Source organism: Molothrus aeneus, chromosome 1 (genome assembly GCF_037042795.1).
Source record: "Molothrus aeneus isolate 106 chromosome 1, BPBGC_Maene_1.0, whole genome shotgun sequence".
NCBI lineage: Eukaryota > Metazoa > Chordata > Aves > Passeriformes > Icteridae > Molothrus > Molothrus aeneus.
In genome coordinates, this window is record NC_089646.1 from 8,566,302 (window position 1) to 8,587,088 (window position 20,787).

At 39.8% G+C, this 20,787-nt stretch overlaps 1 protein-coding gene across 4 annotated transcripts in view; it reads left to right on the plus strand.

Annotated features, from left to right (window-relative positions):
* Nucleotides 1–20,787, plus strand: part of RBM33 (RNA binding motif protein 33) — a 97,688-nt gene that overhangs the window by 66,690 nt on the left and 10,211 nt on the right. For 2 of the 4 annotated variants that reach the window (XM_066551058.1, XM_066551066.1), the window contains exons 15-17: nt 2,495–3,139; nt 16,416–16,619; nt 18,003–18,191. In XM_066551058.1, the coding sequence (XP_066407155.1) occupies nt 2,495–3,139; nt 16,416–16,619; nt 18,003–18,191 (1,038 nt within the window). The remainder of the gene's footprint in view (nt 1–2,494; nt 3,140–16,415; nt 16,620–18,002; nt 18,192–20,787) is intronic. The other 2 variants (XM_066551074.1, XM_066551082.1) reach the window with 2 other exon arrangements.

Below are 20,787 nucleotides of genomic sequence, written 5' to 3' on the forward strand. Positions count from 1 at the left end.
GTGTTGGTATTAGAGTTTATGTCTAGTTTTCTAGTTCAGTCATCTTTCTGTGTTTAATTTTGGCATAGTTGGAATCACTGTCTGTCCAAGGACTGTAGCAGGGATGTATTAGTCAGAGTCCCTTGGGATGTTCATTCCTTGTCTGCTGGCAGGGCTCATTTGAGTGTGCTGCAAAGCACACATCTCTGTGCTATGTGCAACCTTTGAGTTGCTGTTCTGAGCCTGCCACATCGTGGTCTCTGTCTCCCAAGGCCTTCAGAACTTGTTAGGTAATAAAATAAGCAGGCAAATTCCTCATAATAAAGGGCACTGATAGAAGTGGTGGTCTCCTGAAGACTCATGCTGCAATGTTCCAATTGAACATAAGAGAAAAAAATTACAGGACTGCCTCCAAAAGTAAACTTGGTATTAGCTCATGGCATCCATCAAGCTTGTTTAGATAAATTGTGAATTATTACAATCTAAACCAAAGCAGGTGAATAAACTAATTCATTAAGTGAAACAAGTTTTCCCTCTGAACAATTGTAGTAATTGTGATATTTAGTGTCTCTGAAAATGACTGAAAATTTGATTAATTACATCAGGATCTGCATAACAGCACATCCTGCTCCTAGCTGGAGCTTACATGTTTTCTCATCCTTTGCAAACTATTATTAAGGGTCTTAATCTTTCCCTGTATTTCATAAGGGTAAATTCTATTTTTTTGGGTAAATTTAAGGAAAAATTCTAGTTCTTACTTTTTGCTACAATCCAGCATCTCCAGTAGTCAATACAAGATGAAATATCTGGGTTTCCTCCTCTAGAAGTACATTTCTGTAGCATCTATCATCACACTTTAATTTAGTTGTCACAGTGATTATTAATCACCACCATCATGTTCTACAAAGTATAGATAAAGATAAGAACTTTGGGGTGGATGTAGCATTCTCATGCAAAGAACTGTTCGATCTCATCCCTGAACTATAACCCATACTTAAAAAATAAATACAAATTTTAAAAATGCAATTTGGTTAGTCTTATTTAGCCAATGTTTTGGCTTCTAATTAGACTGCTAATTAGATGCTTGTAATTGGACTTCTAATTTGAGACAATGAGCTGGTTTTAGTGACTGAGAATAATCCCTGTCAATACCTGCTCAGGGAAGAAGCAGCTACAGCTGAAGGAAACAAACATTCAGATTTGTGCATCTGGGTGCTGTGAATGCAAGTCTGACTCTGCTGGGCTTTCACATCCATGAACCAACATTATGGCTGAATCTGTTCTGCTGGGTTTTTTCTTGGGTTGGGAAGGATTCTAGGGTGCACTAGGATTAAAAGCTCTTAAAAAACCCCAAACCTTCAATTCACACATTTGGGTCACGTACGTTCAAAAAATGGCCGTTGTGTCAAAAACAGTTTGCACACAGTTGCTGCAAGATACATAAAGGTTTGTCACAGATTCCCAGTTTTTGAGAAATACTTTAACACTCATTCTGCATTAATTTACCAGCATGCAAAGTATCGTTTCTTGGAGAGGCTGTTGTTAGGAGTGGTTGATATATCTTGAGTAGAATGTTGTGCTCATTACCATTTGTAAGCATTCTCTATAAGTCTAACTTAGTATTTCAAATGGTTAAAAAGAGAGAAATAATAAAATAGTATGCTTCCTAATTTTGAAAAATATATGTGATTTTATTGCAAGAGCCATTTGATTTCTTTTCTAGGATGATGAGAATCTGCATTTCCTTGACTCTTGTCCATTTTTATACAGCTTTTCATAAGAACCCCTTCTGTCAGAGTGGAAGAATCTTTAGGAAGGTTATTTGATGGTGTATAGTACTTTCAGAGAGGCCCAGGGCTGGAATATTAAAGGCATTCTCTATATACCATTAATATTCCAACACTGCATTTGGCAACATTTTGATTCTGAAGAGAGTGCATGAGTTCAAGGTCAGAGAGATTGACTTGTGCTGTTCATTATAACCAATTATTGTGTGACAAATGAGTTTGAGATCAGGCTTAAAATTCTGTGAGAAAAATCAATAGTTCTAATCAGGGCCTTTCAGGTCATTTACCACCCTACCTTTTGTTACTTTGTCAGAAAAGAGCAAGATAAAACCTGTGTGACAGTGGGTTGCCTCTGTATTGTTACCTCCTATTTGAAACATATTTTGATATCTTGAATTATATTAATAGTTTAATTGGTTTTGGAAACTTTTAATTCCAATTTGTCAAACTTTTTTATTATTATTTTTTTAGTATTCTGATCAGATTTCTCAAGTGGTATTAAAGCTTTTCTGTCTAGGAAGTAGTATATCTAAGTCCTAAACCATTTGAGCTGTTTGTCTGTAATGAATAGCAAATAAACCCTAGCAGCAGATACCAAATCAAGGCTATTAGTGGAGTGTATCAGGGAAAATGTAAAAAGCTCTACATCTGAACCAATTTCATGTTGTTTTGACCAAGCTGGGCATCTGTTTAGAATTCTGTAAATTCATGTGGTTTTTCCCTTGTAGTACCCAGACGAGGATGAAGAAACTCGGTTGTACCGTTTGAAGATAGAAGAGCAGAAGCGCCTGAGAGAGGAGATCCTGAAGCAGAAGGAGCTGAGACGGCAGCAGCAGGCTGGGGCCAGGAAGAGAGAGCTGCTGGAGAGACTTGCCCAGCAGCAGCAGCAGCAGCAGCAGCCTTGCTCCCAGCAGCCCTACATGCAGCACGAGGAGGACTCCTCCGAGTTCCCCACCAACGGCAGCCCCTACATCCCCCACTCCGGCCTGCAGACCCGGCACAACGTGAAAAGCAGACTCCTGGTTAGAAAACAAGACGCCGTAGTGGCAAACATCCACCCCAAACCCACAGACTTCCCCCAGGGCGCAGGGGACGGCCCCTACCAAGGACAGCAGATGAAGCCGGTGAAGCAGCTGAGGCAAACTAGAACCATCCCTGCGAGTCAGCCTCAGGCAGCCCAGAAAGTGTTACCGAGCAAAGCGGCCGCGGCGGCAGCGCTGCCCACGGCGCAGGCGGCGCGCGCGGCCGCGGTCCCCGGCCGGCCCCAGGAGCAGAAGCCGGGGGTGAAAAGGACAGTGATGCAGCGGACAAACAGTGCTAGTGATGGGCCCCATGGAGGCAGCAAAGTCAGGGTGATTAAGTTGTCAGGAGGGGTAAGTGTACAAGGCTCATCTCATCTCTGTGTCTCCTCGTGGTTTGTTTCTGTGTGGTTGACTCTGTGGAATCCCAGAATAAAAGATGGGCCTGAGCTAGTGAGGGAGGTGACAGGTTTAGCATACCTAATAGTCTATATATTATATTTCCAGAACTGTAATTTATTAGCAGTTATTAAGCAATTAGTGTTTCCTGTAATGCTTTACTGCCAGGCAGTTACCAATGAAATCATATTGAAATACTCCTTTCTTTTAAGTTGTAACTTGGAGTCTGAAATCTCAAAGACTGCTCAGTTGAGCTCCTTTTGCTTAAGGTTGATAATTGCTCAGAGAAAAGAATTTAGGTGACTTAATTATTAATTATTTAACTAAGGTTTGGTTAAAAAGGACCTGCTTATTTGGTAAGTGAGGCCACCTGATTTAGTTGTGTGCAGTTGTTGTCTTAGTGTGGTTTCTACTCAGTGGAAGATGGTTTTTATTTTCTTAGGAAGCATGTTATGAAACTAATCTAAGCAGTGTGTTGGAGGGGGTTGTTTTCTGTTACAGGCTGGGTTTAAAACATTACCATTTCACTTCTGCATCTAAATGAGATTTCCTTATCTCTTGATGAGGGGTCTTTTATCTGCAGTGTGTCCCTTGAGCACTGGTGTGGAGGACTCACAATGATGGTCTTGAGGACAGTGTGCCTGTTTAAAATCTGGGGTTTTGGTGAGAAAGTCTCTCGACCAAATTTCTTCTGTCTTAATGAAAAGACAAGTTAATTTGTTAGGGCTCTAAAGAAACTAAGATGAGGGGACATGGAGATCATGTTGTCAGTGTTTGAAGTCTGTCCTTGGGTTTATGCTGAGGAGGAAAGAATGATGTGAAGTAGCAGCACATTGGAGGTGTTTTTCTGGAAGAATGCTTTTATATTATTGGGAGAATTTTATAGGGAAAACAAAACTGTAACAGGGACTGAACAAGGCCTTGGAGGCTAGGCTTTACTCTGTAGAAATGGGGAGGAAGTTGAAAAGCCAGTCTTAACTACTTCTTGTGAATGTTTTTCTACAGTTCATAAAACTTAATTGCACTCAGAGTTGTGAATTGCATCATGACTGTATGGTCTTTCCAAATATTAACATACAGGGCATTATTGACTACACAGACATCCTGCATGTCAGGTTGTTGTCAGTTCTAATTCCTCAGACGTCGTAACTTAAGTACAGAAGAATAAAATGCAGGAAACTGAAAGAAATTAATTCTGTTAAGCTAAAAATATTTATATATAAGTATGTCTGCAGGAATCCCAGTGGCCTGCAAGAGGTATGACAGGTTTGTGATTCATGCATAATTGAATAAAGCAGTCATGCACAACTTCTTTTATTATGTGATGAAACAAAACAATGCCAGTCACAACTGTATACAGCTCCTCCTAACAAATAGTTATCAGTGCCCACAGCAGCATTCACAATGAAATTGGTTTTATCACGTGCTCTATTTCAGAAGACCATTAATGATTTGTTTCAGATAAGTGTCATGGTAAGCAAGAGCAATTAGCTTAATTAAATGCATGTGTAACTCCTCTTTAATTGTGTACAGAAGCAGATTTACTCTGTCCTTAACTTTCAGATACTGAGGTTTCAGCAAGGTGAAGCAGGTTCTTTGCATGTAGCCTTTGTCACTGTTTTCATGTTGCCATGGACTTCTTAAGTTTCCTTCCAGCTGTGGGAGAATGAAAGCAAGCAGTGCAATTAGCTGTTAACACTGATCAATATAATTGATTAATTTTTAATCAGTTAGTGACAAACTGAATCTGTGACTTTATTTCTTTGACCACACAAGGAAAAAAATACAAATTGAGCAGCAGGGCAATCATCTAGTCTGTTTTTGACAGGATTTAAAAGAAGAGTTAAAAGGTGCTTAGGCTCCATATACTACCACAATTGGAGATCATACTTGGTTTTCACTGCTTTAGTCCTGCCACATGTTTAATTTGTTTTCACAACTTTTGCCTGGGCACTAAATATAAAGCAAAAGCCAAATCTCATTTTCCCTGGCCATTCTCTTTAGCATTTAATAGTGCTTCCTCTTACTCCTTGCCTTTGGCCAAAGGGTTGCTGGTACCTCATCTGTATGCACTGGCTCTATCCTGCAGCTAAGCATCCCTGGTCTTGCTCTCTGTGTAATTCCTTGTACTCTTCTCCTTCCCTGGGCTCTTTTGTGCAGAGCTGTTTTGAATACATTTGTACAGGTGAGATGGCTCATGATCAGACAGAATGCAGGTTCCCTTTTGGAGCTTCCTGGGTTCAAGTAAAGACCTGGCAAGTCTGTCCTGTTTGCACAGCACCACAGGGGAGCTCTCAGCTGAAGGAGCTGCTCCAGCCCAGAGCTGTTCTAACTCACTCTCTCTAGACCAAGCTGGCCTAAACCAGAACCTGAATCAGAACCTGAATTTAGAACCAGAATCCTTGTTATTAATTCAGTAGGATCATCTGTAGAACCAGGATTCAGTGGTTTGGTGCTGCTGCTGCTGTTTTTTGTGTAATATTTAAGCAGTTTGGTGTGTTGGTGAGAACTGAGAAGAGAATGGCTTCTTTTCCTGAGGGCAGTCTTTACCAGACTGAGCTTTTGTCTGTTTGTATTGCTGGCTACAGCACTGCTACTGAAGATCTCTGACCTGCAGGTAGAAATATCCCTTGGGTCCTCAAAAAACAAAATGATCTTTTATCTGTTTCCACAGTATTCTTTTGTGAGAAGATTTTACTTTTGGAATTTTAAGAATTACCCTGTAAATTCCAAGAATATTTTAACTGGTTCAGCTTTCCTGATACATAAGATGCCCTAGTTTACAATTTCTGTTCTTCAGGAAAATGAAAGTAGAAAATGATTCAGCATTTCCAGTATGTCAGACTAAGTCTGTGTATCACAGTGCCATGTTAGGTACTGTCAGTAATGATTTTGTCTGTTGATGCTTTTTTATTTTTTAAATAAATCCCACCCTTCACCTTCCCTCCAATACTTTGCCCATCCCTTTCTAATATACATATAATTTATATGGGAATGGCAGTAAAGTGAATAGTTTTCCATTTTAATTACTCCTTCAAATGTTATGTTCCTGGAAAAATAGGCAGTGTTTAGCACATGGACTTTGATTTTTTTGTTGTTGCTGGTTTGCTTTTGGATTGGGTTTTCTGGGGGGGAAGGGGAGTGGGTTTTGGGGATTTTTGAGGGGTTTTTTTTCTTGTTGTTCTTGCTTTGTTTTTGGTTTTGTTCTTGACTTTATTTCTTCCAAGGAGGCATAGATATCTTTCAATGTATCCAGTGTGCTTTGTTTTTGTGGCATTTCCTCACAGCTGTCCTTTTTAGATACGAGAGCTCAGTCTATTCACTGAGTATTCATACTTGTAAATTTTACTAATAAAGCATCTGAGGCTTGCTGGGCTTGCTGAGGAGCCTGAAGTCAATCCTAAAGTTACTTGTAAGTATAAAGTCAATGAGAGTGTAGGAAAGAAACACCCTAATAAATCACCTGAAAATGTGATAATAAAATTATAGAAAATAAGGGTGAAAAGAAGGTTGAAGTAATTTGTCTTGAAAGGAGGGGATGAACTCTGTGGTATTCCTGACAGATTTGTCCAATGTTTTTCTGAGATCTCATTATTGCAGATTTCCCAGGTCATCTATTCCAGTATCAAATGTGTATATTTAGGAGAATTTTCTTAGTGACCAAATCACATTTTCTTGCTATAAGTTTGAATTTCTGACTATTTGTATTATACCTGAAGAGAGATGGGGAAGAATCTCTCTCTCCTTTTCAGGATATCTTAACTGTTTCTGAGATCTAATATCTTTCATTCTTTCTTGATGAGTCATGTTTTTTAACACCTTGCTGTTTGTGGTGCTCTTTGGGCTCTCTGTCATCAATCTGTCTGTTAAGAGTTCTAGTACTAAATGTAATTGAATCCCTTGAGTCAATCAATATATTCAGAGTTGTTTTAGTCCTGGAAGAACAGGTTTGTACCATATATAACATTAGATATCTAAAAATACATGAAACACATGCTGAACATGTTTTCTATTTAGTTGGAGGTTCTGTGGTAAATTACAATATCGTAAAATCTGTGTTATTGTCATCTTACGTTGTTGTTGGATGATTTCTCTCTTAGCCAGAAAATGTCCTGCCATGCTCAGAGAGCTGTGTGTCTGTCCCAAAGACCTGAAAATGCTGGTTCTTATGCTGCACCAAGAACACACCAATCTTTGTCTCTGTGGAAGGCTGCACAATGAGGGTTTTTTCATAAATACATAGATAAAAATACATTAAAATCTTGGTGTTCCCTGTTGCATTACAAGCAGTATCTTGTAAGTGATCCTAATTCCTGAAAACTTGAAATGCTTCGTATGAAAAGCCTGGAAAAAAGAGCTGGCAAGTTCCTCTGTTTGAAAAGCCTGTCACAAAAAAATGTCCTTGGATTGCAAAAACAAGATGGAAATGGAAGATAGACAACTTCGGTCGAATTTCAAACAACTGGGAAGTGTGAGATGAATATGGAGTTCTAAATATGGAAAAAAATACTGCTTGAGATGATTGTTGTTTGATAATGTAACCTTATCAACCAACTTTGCTTAATGTTTGTACTTGTTTCTACTTGCATGTATGTGTTCAAGTTTAATTAAAAATATTTGACTTGAAAGCTCTTTAGCGCCTTTCATCTAAATATGTCAGGAATTGCAAACACAAGAATTGTGGCATTTGTGTGGGAAGTTCATGAAGCCCTTTCCCCAACCCTTGACAAAGGAACTCTTCCCCTGTATGGTCCTATAACTTTTTAAGAAACAGGAGAGTGACTTTGATGTTCATTTGTATCCCAGAGTTTGAAGGAGTCATGGATAGAGCCCAGCTAGGAGTGGGCTGGGGGAGCTGCAGGAGCCATTCTGAGTGCCCAGGTTCCATGGCAAAATGAGCTCTGAAGCAGCATTAATGTCAGTGCTGTTGAAGAAGGACTCTGCCTGCCATAACCTGCAGGATTTCACTCTGGAAATGTTTTACAAGTGGACATTAATTTCTTGGTTGTATGAAACTGTTGAAATGTGTCTAGAGGAGGCCACAAAGTTGGTAAAGGGACTGGAGCACCTCCCCTCTGAAGACAGGCTGAGAAAGTTGGGGCTGTTCTGCCTGGAGAAGAGAAGGCTCCAAGGAGACCTTACAGAACCTTCCTAAAGGGGCTGCAAGAGACCTGAAGAGGGACTTGTTACAAGGGCATGGAGTGACAGGACAAGGGCAATGACTTCACACTGAAGAAGGGTTGATTTATATTGGATATTGGGAAGAAATTTTTTCCTGTGAGCGTGGTGAGGAACTGGAACAGGGTGCCCAGAGAAGCTTGGATCCCCCATCCTAGAAGTGTTGAAGGCCAGATTGGACAGGGCTTTGAGCAATTTGGTCTAGTGAAAGGTGTCCCTGCCCATGGCAGGAACATTTGAAAATGACCTGTGTCCTCCCAGACATCCAGTGAGGATGGTCCCTGTAGAGACAGAGTCTCTGATTTCATGCATTGGGGTCCGGGGATGGGCTGTGCTCTACTCTTTAGGACGTTTGATTTCTGGGAAAAGGAAATAAAGGGACGTGTGTGGGCCTACTTAGAAAGTGAGAATTAAGGGGACGGCCAAACCACACACAGATAATACCTTTTATGGGCTTCTCATAAAATGTGTGAAAAGGGGAAGAGATACTTACCTAAATTGAATCTGACTTTGCTATGGATAACATGGATCTAAAGTGCAGTAAAGTATTTTCTATTGTAGACTGCAGAAAAGGTTTCTCCTTTTCCTCAGGAGACTTTTAAATTATATGTTGAAGAAGAGTGCAGCTTGCTCCTGAACACCCAGAAAGCAGAGCTTTTGTTGCTTGTCACTCTTGTTAAGTCTCAAAGGAGAGTTTCTTTGCCATGGTAAATGTTACAGTGCAGAATTTGTGTCTGTGTTACAGAGATCTTGGTGTTACAGAGTGTCTTGGAACCCAGTTTCCTGATAAACTGTGCTGTGACACCACTAAAGTGCTTTACAAAGAGCAAGTCAGGTTTCATATGAAAATGCAGTCTCTTTACTTGGGAGGCAAGCTTGCAGAGTTGTAGAGTTTAATATTTTGAGAAGTCACATCCCTCCATTGAGAAGTTGGACCACTTGGAATAGGCCTTTGGGGCAGAGGTTTGGCTCTTGAGTCAGAAGTGTTTGGGGTGGGAGGGAGTGGGGGTTGTCTTTATTAAGACTTACCAGGAGCTTCAGGCAGGACACAAGAGGGATTTGACTTGCCAGTAGTTTCAAGCTTCAAGGAACACGAACTAGAGAGGCCAGACACGGCACAAGAAGGGAAGTTTTAGTTGTACACGTTTCTGATATCCAGTACTGGCTTTCTGTGCCATAGCTGGGAAGTGCTCCTCTTGGAGCTTTGGGCCATCACAAGATTTGTATCACTGATATTTTCCAGCAGGAGCTTTTTCTCTTGGTCTTTCTCTGCATGTCCAGCCTTTGCTAAAATTCTCCGTACAAAAACCTCTCAGACTGGCAGCTGAAAAACAAACCAGGAAACTTTGTTAAAACATTGTTTATCTACGTTATAGATCTTGCAAATGACACATAAAAATGAAAGTATTTCTGAGAGTGTTAGACATGTCCATTCAGAACTTTGATTTTGCTGTAGGTTTGACATACAGTTTTTATTATTTTTTCATAATGAGCAGGTGGGTGCTTTAACTAAAAACCCTGTAGTTGTGATTCAACACTGATTCAGCATGATTCAAGCTGTGCTTTTGTCACTCCCAGTGAAACTTCATGTAGCATGGGTATGGCTGGGACTCTCTTGGACCAGTCCTTCTCCATGCATTAGTTCTCCTTTCAGGTGGATGAGGAACTACTTCAGTTAAGAATTGTGTTAGTACATGGGATTAAATGGAATTAGCTGCTTTTTCTGCAAGATGTTTTCTTCTTCCTGTTCTGGCTTTTCATACACTATTAGGCACAGAAGATGCTCATCACATCATGGCTCACTGAAGCAGTGTAGCAGTGTCCTTTTATCACAGGAAGGGAACTATTTCTGCATTTTATTTATTTATTGCTTAGTCTGGGTGCTCTTTCTTGGGTTAAGTTCAGCCTATACAAAAATTTTAGGCTGGGAAAAATAACTGAATCACTGACCAGCATCAGAAGTGTCTTTTTTTCTCTGGTGTGAAATGGGAATGATTTGGCTCTTTCATCACTTTTGTAGTCTGATGTAGCTTATTGCTGTGTGTACTTTCAGTCAAAACTAGCCCATTAATGTCTTAAACCAGTTGTTAATGATGAGTTGTCTATTGATAGAGTGGCATTTTCTAGCCTGGTGGGAGAGCAGTTTTCTTAACTACTGCTATTCTTAAAAAAAAAAAAAAAAAAAAAAAAAAAAAGCCTTTTAAAGGTCCTAGAATGCCTGGGAACAAAAAAAAAAAAAAGGTCTCCAGGTGTTTCTCGTTGGCATTTGACAGATTGAAAACAGATCTTCAAGTGTTCAGAACCAGTGCTTGGTCATGTCACTCGGTTGTGGGATATTTGGCAAGTGATTAGGCTTCCTATTCCCAGGTCCCCGGTCTGTCAGCCAGCTGTATCAAAGTGGTAAAGTATTTGGAGCACCAGTCAAAGAGAAATAGCTCATTATTAGGGGTTTGCTTCTAAGATGTGTTCCTGATAATTATAGTGAAAAAATACTTGTATATGTTAGATGAAAGTCACTGTTGTTCTGTGTGGTTTTTGCCTTACATTTCTTTTTCTTATGTGAGGATCACAGCTGTCTTTGTAGATGTCTGTCTCACTACAGTCAGTTGCAGTATCAGTAAAATACAAGTTTACCTATGTAAACCTATATAGCTCAGGATTAGTAATTTCTCTTCTCCTGAAAGTAAAGATGAATTTAATAATCAAAAGGATGTTTTCCTCCCCCAACTACTGTGATACTTTAAAGGTACTTACTTCTAGAAATATTGACTTAAACTGGTAACAGATGAAGGGTTTCTCCTTTCTTACAAGAAATCAATCACAGCACAGTTTTGGACTGAGATTTCCCTACAAGATTTAAGTCTTCATCGTGCTACAGAGAATTTGAGTTGTAAAGCATCTCAGAAAAGCTGACAACATTTTGCTTCTCTGTGTTATTTTTACACAAATCAACCAGAGTTTATTTATTCCCTTATCCAGCATGCACATCCCTTTGCTATTGGACGATTTTGAATTAGCTTTACAAAGATTACATGGATAGAGCCAGCATTGTGGTGGTTAATAGAAACCTGTGCAGTGAGGTCTGTGGGCTGCAAGATCACTAACAGTGCCAATGACAGTGAAGTATGGCCTTATCGAAAGGAGAATTCATAAGAGGCTGCCCTGGGACACTGCACCACTGTCCTTCTGTGTATCCTGACAATGTTATCTGTCCTCTCAGTACGGAGTATCAAATGTCTGTCACGAGTACAGAAATTAATTTAATGTCACCTGAAGACATGCAATTAATCTTTTAGAGGTTTTCATAATACCTTTACAGAAAGAGTTGCCAGTTTGGCGGATTTGGATTTTGGGGTTTAGCAGAAGATAAGGAAAATTAATTTTTCATCAGGGTTAATACAAGCTAGCAGGGCCACAAAGGCTGAGAAAAATGGTTTGGGAATTTGTCAAGTGTTGTCACTCTAGAATAATGCTGCTTAACGTCTGATAGGTGTAATCAAGAGTTGAGATTTCTATAGAGGGGGATTAATCAATTTGCTCACTACAGAATGCAAGTTGGTGATACCATTCCTTCATGGGGTTTAAGAATGAAAATAAGATTTGATCTGTCAAATTGCAAGCAGCTCTGACAGTATCAATAGGCATTTTTATCAGTACATTTTAAAGCGTTTGTTATAAATAAATTTGTCCTGCTAATGTTGGTGGCAAATAAACTTCATCTTCATCATAAAACTGTCATAATGATTATGACAGAGGCTCCAGCTTGCTAAATTCAAGCAGTCCTTCATAGAATTCTGCTTTTAGAATTTGTGATCTCATATTTGACAGAATTCTAAGTTGCTCAAAACACAACACTGACTATATATAGATCTGTATAGTGAGAGGCTGATGAAAAACAGCCTTGATAGGTATCAGTGGATTGGTTCTAAAAGTCATGGCCATTGAATGGCATCACTGCTTTTTGTTAGTCTAGTTTGAGGTCAAACTACAGATTCTTCCAGAGCAGAGGTTTGAAAAACATTCACCATGTAAATCAAATCCTTTTACCTCAGTCTTTTGACCTTTATTTATATAGACACAGTATTTAAAATTAACTTGTTTTGGTACTGCTCACAATCTTTCAGTACTTGAAATTTGAAAGATGCTTTTTATACTTTCCCCTGAACAGAACTCCTGCAACTTAAAAAAAAAAGGTGTTTTCATTACTCCAGCTTTAATTGAATAATAGAAAAGTTTCTTTTTCATTGAAGAGAACTCTTTCCTGGCCAGATCCTAGGAAGGCAGACACTTTGTAAAACTTCAAAATTTGGAGCTCGAAACTGGATGATTTATAATCTAGAAATTAAGGAGTAAACAATAAGAGGAAATAGTTCTTTCTTCATTGAGTTGCAGACAAAGAATGAAAATTCATTTTCTGCTCAGGACTTTAGAGGAAATTTGAAGTATAAAATCAGAGCTTGTATCAATCAGTCCCAAGTCTCTGTGGTCGACTAAGGTGTTCTACCTGGGCTCAGCATTTTGTACATCAAATTGTGTGAGACAGGCCCTGATGATGAATAGATGCATCTCTGAAAAATTTAGTGCAGCCCTATACATTGTGAAATACTCTCAGAAAGAAAATGTATTTTGACATGAGAAGGCTTAAAACTTTAATACCTCCCTCTGTTGCTGCATATTTAAATCTGGGGAAGGCAGTGGTGCAAGCTGATGAAAAATAACAATACAGAAATTGTCTTTAGGAAAAACAAAAATTGATTTAAGATGAGCTAGACCTGAGACATTTTAAGTAGGAGAGATGTTAGCAATTTAGTTTCTGTGATTTAGATGATATTGGGTAGCCACTGCACTGCAGCTTCAGTGGACTTACCTGCTTGCCTGTAATTTGCTGTGTGATGAGGGAACATCAGGAGTCAGCATATGTACAGTCATCTTCACAGCTGTATGTCCTTTCCTCCAAAATGTCAGTGTACTCCTGTGAGCAGGGGACCTGTCCATAATGTTCTGAGGTTTTGTAGCTTTAAGTCCAGAAGTTAAAAAGCTCTTTTCAGGTGTTTTGCTTGACTTGGTTCTTCATTGTTGTACCTGGAAAAGCCACTTGTTGTTCTCTTGCATAGAAGTGTAAACAATGGTGGTGGTGGTGAGACTAAGTCTCCACTACATGGGAATTAGTGGTGACAGTGTTTGTCCTTGCACTGTTGGGTCCTTAACCACTGAAAAAGGAATTACTGCTGAAAAGCTTCTTCTGGGTTGTTTTGCTTATTGGCACATGTCACTTAGCAGTCATGTTTGGTTTTTATTTCTTAAGAAAACCACCAGGTTTTTATCTTCAGTTGAAGCCAGACTAGCTGGAACAGGAATTAATGTTCTGCTGACTTGCTCAGCTCTGTTAGACCTGGGGCACCATGTCTGACTCACAGACCTCTCTGGAGAAGCAGTGCTGCAGTTTTGTCTCTGCTTCCCCTCTTCAAGTTGTCTCAAAACCAGTAAATGTTCAGAGCAGTAATGTAAAAAAAAAGGAGTGGTTGATCCAGTTGCCTTTCCTTTCATTCTTTTTGCAGGAACAAGCAAAACTTGTTCCATCCCTTTTCTTTATTGTCTTCTGTAGGTTTTCTTATTTCTGAAATGGATTGAGTCATTAAAAAGTCCAGAGCTTTCCACCTTTTCAGGCTCACAGAAGCATCTTGGTACCAGCAAAGACCAGTGGTGGCATTTGAGATCCCAGCAGGAACAAACCCCATCAGATTTTTCATCAGTGCAAACCAATGTGGTGTGCTAATGCCTTTGACTCTGTTCACTTTATACAGTTTTATTTGGTGATAATTGAGCTTGGTAGTTAAATATTGGGTGGTTGTTGGCCATCCTAGTCTTTTATGTGAAATGATTGTTTGCTTTTGAAGTTTCAGTAATGAGCATGTTGGATGTGTTTTGTACCTGAGGGCTTTGCTCTCAGATGCTCTTCCGATGTGCTGGGATCCTTTTTTGGTTTGGAAAGAAATGGTTGCAAATATTTATGGTTCTCACAGCAGGCATTTAGCAGAGATTAGATTTTAGCTCCCAGTTATTGCATTTAAATTCCTCCTAGATTTTTTTGTTCCTTTTAGTTTCATCATCTTCCAGCTGCTGTAGGGTTGAATAAAAGAAATTATCTGTTCAAGGCATAGAGCTTATGGTGATGTTGATATCAGAACTAATATTAAAACAAGGATTTAATGCTGGTAAGGTTTGGTGCATATGTTTGGGTTTTTCAGGAGTGCTCTTGCTTTTGTATTTTTGAATACAAATTGAAGAGAATCTGAAGGGAAAGCTCTGTAATTTCTCAGTAATTGCTGCTCTCAAAGGTTTATATACCAAACTTTCCATGAAGACTTGGTGCCATTCAGTTCAGCAGAGAAAAAAAAACCTGTTTGTGATTAGAGGTGGAAAAGACAGATGCAACATTTCTGTTGCTTTCTTGTTTTGGACACTGTGGACAAATGCCATGATGAGCTTTAGGATTTTCCCTGTGGCAAGTTGTGCTTTTGAGTTGTAGTGCAAGGAGGTTTGAAGCTCGTTTGTGTGGGATTTAAGTACTTGAGTTCTTGAGAAATTGTAGCCTGTACATACTTTATAATGCAGAGGCCTTGATTTTGAGGTGTAAATTCTGAACTACCGAGCTATCAAACATGAGACTGGCCACATACCACAGACTGTTTCTTACCAAATCTCAGCTGAGCCTTAGTAACCAGTCCTCACTGGGTATTTCTTTTGCTTTTCTTTAATGGAGAGGTACTAATTTGTATTGTCAATGAAAATAATCTTGCTATTAGACCATAAGTCTGTTCCTTCTGCACCTTTGTGTTTTGTCTCCTTATCCTCAAGAAATGTGCCAGTTAGCATGAAACCCTCTGGTTTTTGATGTCTTACAGGTGCAAAAGGAGTTTTGTGAATATTTAAGGGAAGGGAAAAAGAAAATCCTGTGTAAATAAAGGTGCTCTCATAATACTTACTTTTTTTCCCTTAGACATGCATTCTATTTGAGAGCTTTTGTGGGGTTACCAGAGGTTGTTTATGGAGTTAGTCAAAGCCTTCCCCCTGCAGATAAAATGTTCATTAGTATTTGAGGTCTAAAGTGGAAGTCCTGTCAAGGCATAGATACTGCTGTTGAAACCATGCAATAATACAATGCAGGTCATGGATGCAAAAGTACCTGATCCTTTGTCAGACTCTGCTGGTTCATGCTCCATGGAATTTTCAGTGATTGTTCTAATCTGGACAGGCAGACACAAATTCAAGAATCACCTGTTTCTAGGAAAAAAACAAACTGTTTGTGTAGAGGCAGTGTAAGGGAATAATGTCAGTGTTTGAAGCTCATGGTTTTACTGTGCCTGATTGCACCAAGAGATGTTATGGCAAGAGTTACCTTGGATGAGAGAGACACTGAGATGGTGTTTCACTGTGTTTATGATTACAAATATAAGAGCTTTGTAAGGCAAACAAAAAAACACCTTGAGGAACTGTTCCAAGTACAGACAGTGTCCAAGGAAAGGGACTGCTTAAAAAGCTGCTGGTATAGAAGATGGAGAAGGAGTATGCACTTCAAAATAAGTACCAGTTTTTTAACTAAAGAGAGGTTGGAGGCTTAAAGATGAGCAGAGCATTTTCCTGATTCTTCCAGCCTCCACAGTTCTTTGCTCGTCCTTCTGCAATGTGTATGTCTCTCATTATATTAAAAAAAAAGAAAAGTAATAAAAATATAACACACACCATAGTTCATATGTAACCTTGAAGGAAGAATGATTTGGAAAGAGAAGTGAAAACAGGCAAAGGCATGATTGACCATTGTATATAATAAAACCTGAACAAAGTAAACTGTTCTTCAGCTAGCACAGATTTATTTTAGGCTGAAGTGCAATTTGCAGGCTGAGCCTTTGCACGCGCCTGCCACAGCCACCAGTTTGCTTTAGCAGGCAAAGCCCTGGACACTCTCTGAATGAGCTGAATGTGGCAGGAGCCTGCTCAGGGCAAGGGTGTGCAGTGCCTGGACCCTGAGCCGCTGTTGTGTTGTTGATTTCAGCAGGGGGGAGAGGATGCTGGCTTTTTTCACCCCGAGGGCCAACCCCAGCGGCCTCAGCAGCCCCCGGAGCCGAAACAGCCGCCAGTGCGGAAGGTCACATTGACAAAGGGAATGCAGCAGCACCAACAGCAGCAGCAGGCACAGATCCATTCACCAGCTCCTCAAGGAGTCAAAAACATCCAGGGAATCCATCAACCTAAAAAGGTGATTTTTAGATGCATAAAGGTGCTAGAAGTTTCACTGTCTAGCTGTGTTGATCTATTAATAACCAGCATTCTGTTTGTCAATTGCTAGCACAGGGCTGCATGACCCAGGAGATGCATAATTGCATATAAAGCTTTTAATCTTGAGAGACTTGTTTGTACCCAGCACAGACTGGCAGTGCCTGCAGGTTGCTTCATCTGCTGATGTTCTGGCCAGCTCAGCACTCCCTGGGGAAGTGCATGTGTCCCGAGACAGCTACTGGAGGAGATGGTAACCAGTATGCTTTTTAGCCTTAAAACCAAGTGGGTTTTTGAAGTTGTGCTTAAGATTTCATTTTGGCAGTTTCTTCTTATGTAGGAGCACACAGTAACTGTTTCAGGATGCTCTATGCTGGATTCCTGAAGTTGCTATCACTCAGAACAGTTGGTGATCTTGTACCTTGATTTTTGCCCTGATCGTGCACTGGTAGGAGGCAGGCAAGGGTCAGGGTGGCAGCAGTGTGTGCCTTCTCTGCGTTTGCAAGCTGGCACACTTCTTGAAGGTAGCTGGCATTTTGGCTTTTAAGTTAGTTCTTTTGAACTGTTGGCCATAATCTTCCTGTTTCATATAAAGATAAAGTTTTGTTGCAGATGTTGAAGGGTATGAAAAGTTATTACCCATCACAGGCTTTACAAGTAGAAGTCAAGAAACTGTTGAATGTTGACTCAGTGTTAAGTGTTAACTCTGTTTAATGTTTGTTACTCTGTTTGATTGTTATTTTTCCACTCTTGACTGTTCAACATTTGATTTGCAAGAATTAAATCCATGCATTTCCTGCTCCAGAGTACAGGGAAGAGGAACTTTGAAAAAAGTTATTTTAAAGTTATTTAGCCTTATGCGAATAAAACCAAGAGTTGGTAGCACTAGAGATTGAAGGTGCTTGAAGCACTTTGCTGATCTTGTGAGTACATTAAATTTACCTATGGGTTAAGAATAGAAGAAGGAGAGGGATCACCTGTTGGGTTTTTTTGTCCATACTCAAAATGTTGGAGTCGAACACATGCTGCTGATGTGATTAGTGTTGAAAACTAGGTTATATATTTTTGTCTGAGATCCTCCACTGTGTGATTGATCAATCTGTGCTAGAGGTGAGACTTCTAGGATGAATGCAGTATATATAACTCAATATATAACTTGTTACCCTGCTAAAAGAGGTTTGTGTAAGCAGTGGAGGAATATGTTACTAAGCGGCCTTTCAAATTGGCAAACAGCGACAAGCTGTTTTAAATCAAGACTTTGATCAAGTCTTCAAGTGAATAGCCAACTTTTATATCCTCTGTCAAGTGCAGCACACAGAGTCAGTGGGTAAGTAAATCAAAATACTGTTACTTTTGTTGTTGGCAGGTCATTATGCACGGCAGAGGCAGAGGAGTAGCAGGCCAGATGGGCCGAGGACGCTTGATGCCAAATAAACAGAACCTGCGAGTGGTGGAGTGCAAACCTCAGCCCTGTATTGTGTCAGTTGAAGGGCTTTCTTCATCAACTACTGATGTCCAACTGAAAAACCTGCTGATGTCAGTGGGACCCATTCAGGTAGGTCAACCTTGGTTTATCATTTTTGTGCCAAAAGGCTTTCATTCCAGAAAGCTCAATTAATTCCCTGACACTAAGTACAATGCGTGTTTATTGGTAATTTATGTTTGAAGGCACCCCCACCCACACAAGCTACACCTGGTAGCAAAGGCAAGCACGTGATGATATTGCAGCACAGGAGGCGCGGTAGGATTTTGCTAACCATCACATTCCTGCTGCAAAATTCTCCTTCATTTTGGAGTTCCTCTGTTATTTTCATAGGCAATACAAGCCTGTCCATTCTGTGAGGTTGTTGAAGCCAGATGGTCATATCAGAGCAGATGTATTTTGGGTGCTGTCCTTGTTTATTGTTGACTTGCACCTACTCTCCTTTTTGACATTTACCTTTTCCTGTCACTGCAGTCCTGGGGTACAAGCACCTCATGACTCAGAGGACATTTTATACTGTGTAGCATGCTCTACTTTTTCAGTCTTCTTTGGAGGAATTTACTGATCCTTAATTTTTGAGAAGGTTCTCTTCGTTAGGGGCCTGTGGGCAAGGTTATGACATGCACACACTTGTATCTGCTGTGCAGCTTCTGTTCACAAACTGCCTGCTGGAACCGATGTGTCAGTTAAATGACTTGAGGAAAGCAGGAGGTTTTCAAAGCAGTGAAAGGCTTAGGAGGCCCTCTCTGACTTACTGTTACTGCATTTAAAAATATCAGTCAATGAATAATGAAAAATACAGGTGAGAATTTTTTTTTCCTTTTGACAGGAACAACATTTTCAGACAAATGCAGTGCATGAATTGGAGGTGTTCTGTGAGAATTCTTTATTACTAGGATCATCTCTCTGTTGAAAAACAGACTGCTCTCCTAAAAATGAACATTCTGCCTCACTTGTTCCTAATTTAGTAAATGGAATAATAATGAATTATTTACGTCATCAATTCAGAGAGGTTTAATTTGTTTGGGAAAGCAAAACTAGCCTCACAAAATACTTTGTGCCTTTGTGTTCTGTAGTACTCTAGGAAATTATTCATACAGTTCCAAAGCACATTTATTCAGTGTTTACTTGCTAAATCTTGCATGAGAATATTAGAAGGAGATTAATAGAAACCCTGCAATGAAATCTCACAATTGAGAGAAGTTATTGAGAATGTGCTAAAAAATTTATTCAGTACTTGCTGTTTCATAGCAGTCTCCAAACCCTGGTCTCTCAATTCAATGTCACAGACCAATTTAGAAGGATGTACTTACAGGAGAAAAAACAATGACTAATTTTCTAGTGGGATTTGATGCATATCTATGCCCTCCAGAACTTGTATTCTTGCAGCAGCATCAACCGTACCTTTGGAAATTATGCTTTCTGAATCATCATCCATTTTCCTTACAAGAAATCTAGAAGTAGTACTTGAACAAGATGCTTGAATTTAGCTAATGATGCAGAATGTTCTTGTGCTAATTCTGCACTTGAATTTCAAGTCTGACTTGTAGAAGGCTGGAAATTTCCTGGCTTGTTTGAGATTAAATGATGTTTCACAAGTACAAATGGTGAGATTTGCAGGAAAAAGTGATGCTTTTGTAGGAAGAATATGAGACTGGTTCCACCATCTGTAATATGGAGCTTTTTGATTTTGTTTTTTAATGGTACCCTGAGAAGTGGCACCACAGAAATGTTAATGCACCAAATCAGGAGAATGCAGTAACAATTTGACTTGAAGGACAAGAATGGAAAACAAGAATGTTTGAAAATCTGCATTGTTGCTGTCCACAGCAATTAGTTTTATAGAGGTGATGCTAGATTTTCAAAGTGGTCAATATCCTGAAGTGTGAAAGTGGATTTTGTCCTGACTGTAAATTAATGTTTTAACTCTTGTTTATGCTCAGTGCTGCACAAAATCCCCTGCAGCTGGGATGGTCAGGAGGCTCTGATAGCAAAGGGAGACTCAATTATTTCCTCATTCTTCCTTTAATATGTGTTTCATGCAAGGGATAGTGCAGGGAGGAGTGCTGAAGGGAGCTGCTGAAGAAGAGCCCAGCAGTGGCTGAAAGGGCTCCTTCCATGCAGGTTTTGGGGGTTCCTGTGTGAGGACAGTGTATGTGGGAGGCATGGGCCACAGCAAACAGATCTTGGGTAGTGCAGAGCTCTGGTCCTCTAAGATGAAGTGTTGCAGCTTGATGGACTGAAATAGGAGAGATTTGGGGAGATGGCAGTTGTGAGAAAACAGCAAGCTGTGAAATTCTAGCTGCTTTTTTTGAAATTAGGCCAAGATGCCCAGGTTTTTAGCTGGTTCCTGATGGAGCTGAAGAAATAGTAAGAGGAGGGAAAGGACAGTCAGTTCTATCTGACTCAGTCTTTAAGGTGTAGAATATCCTGTCTTCAGCTGTTGACTATATTCACCAAAACTTTCCTTAAGGACCTGAACTCTTTTGACATCAAGATTTTTCATTTCATTTCTCTTCGGGGAAAATAACTGTGTTGAACTCATGCTTATTTTTTGCAGTTGTAAAGGAAATTTAAATCTGAATCAAAACTTAGGGAGTTCTCATCATGCCTGGATAGTGTCTTGAGATGACACATATCCACCCCCCAAATGCCTGGTTAAAGGTAA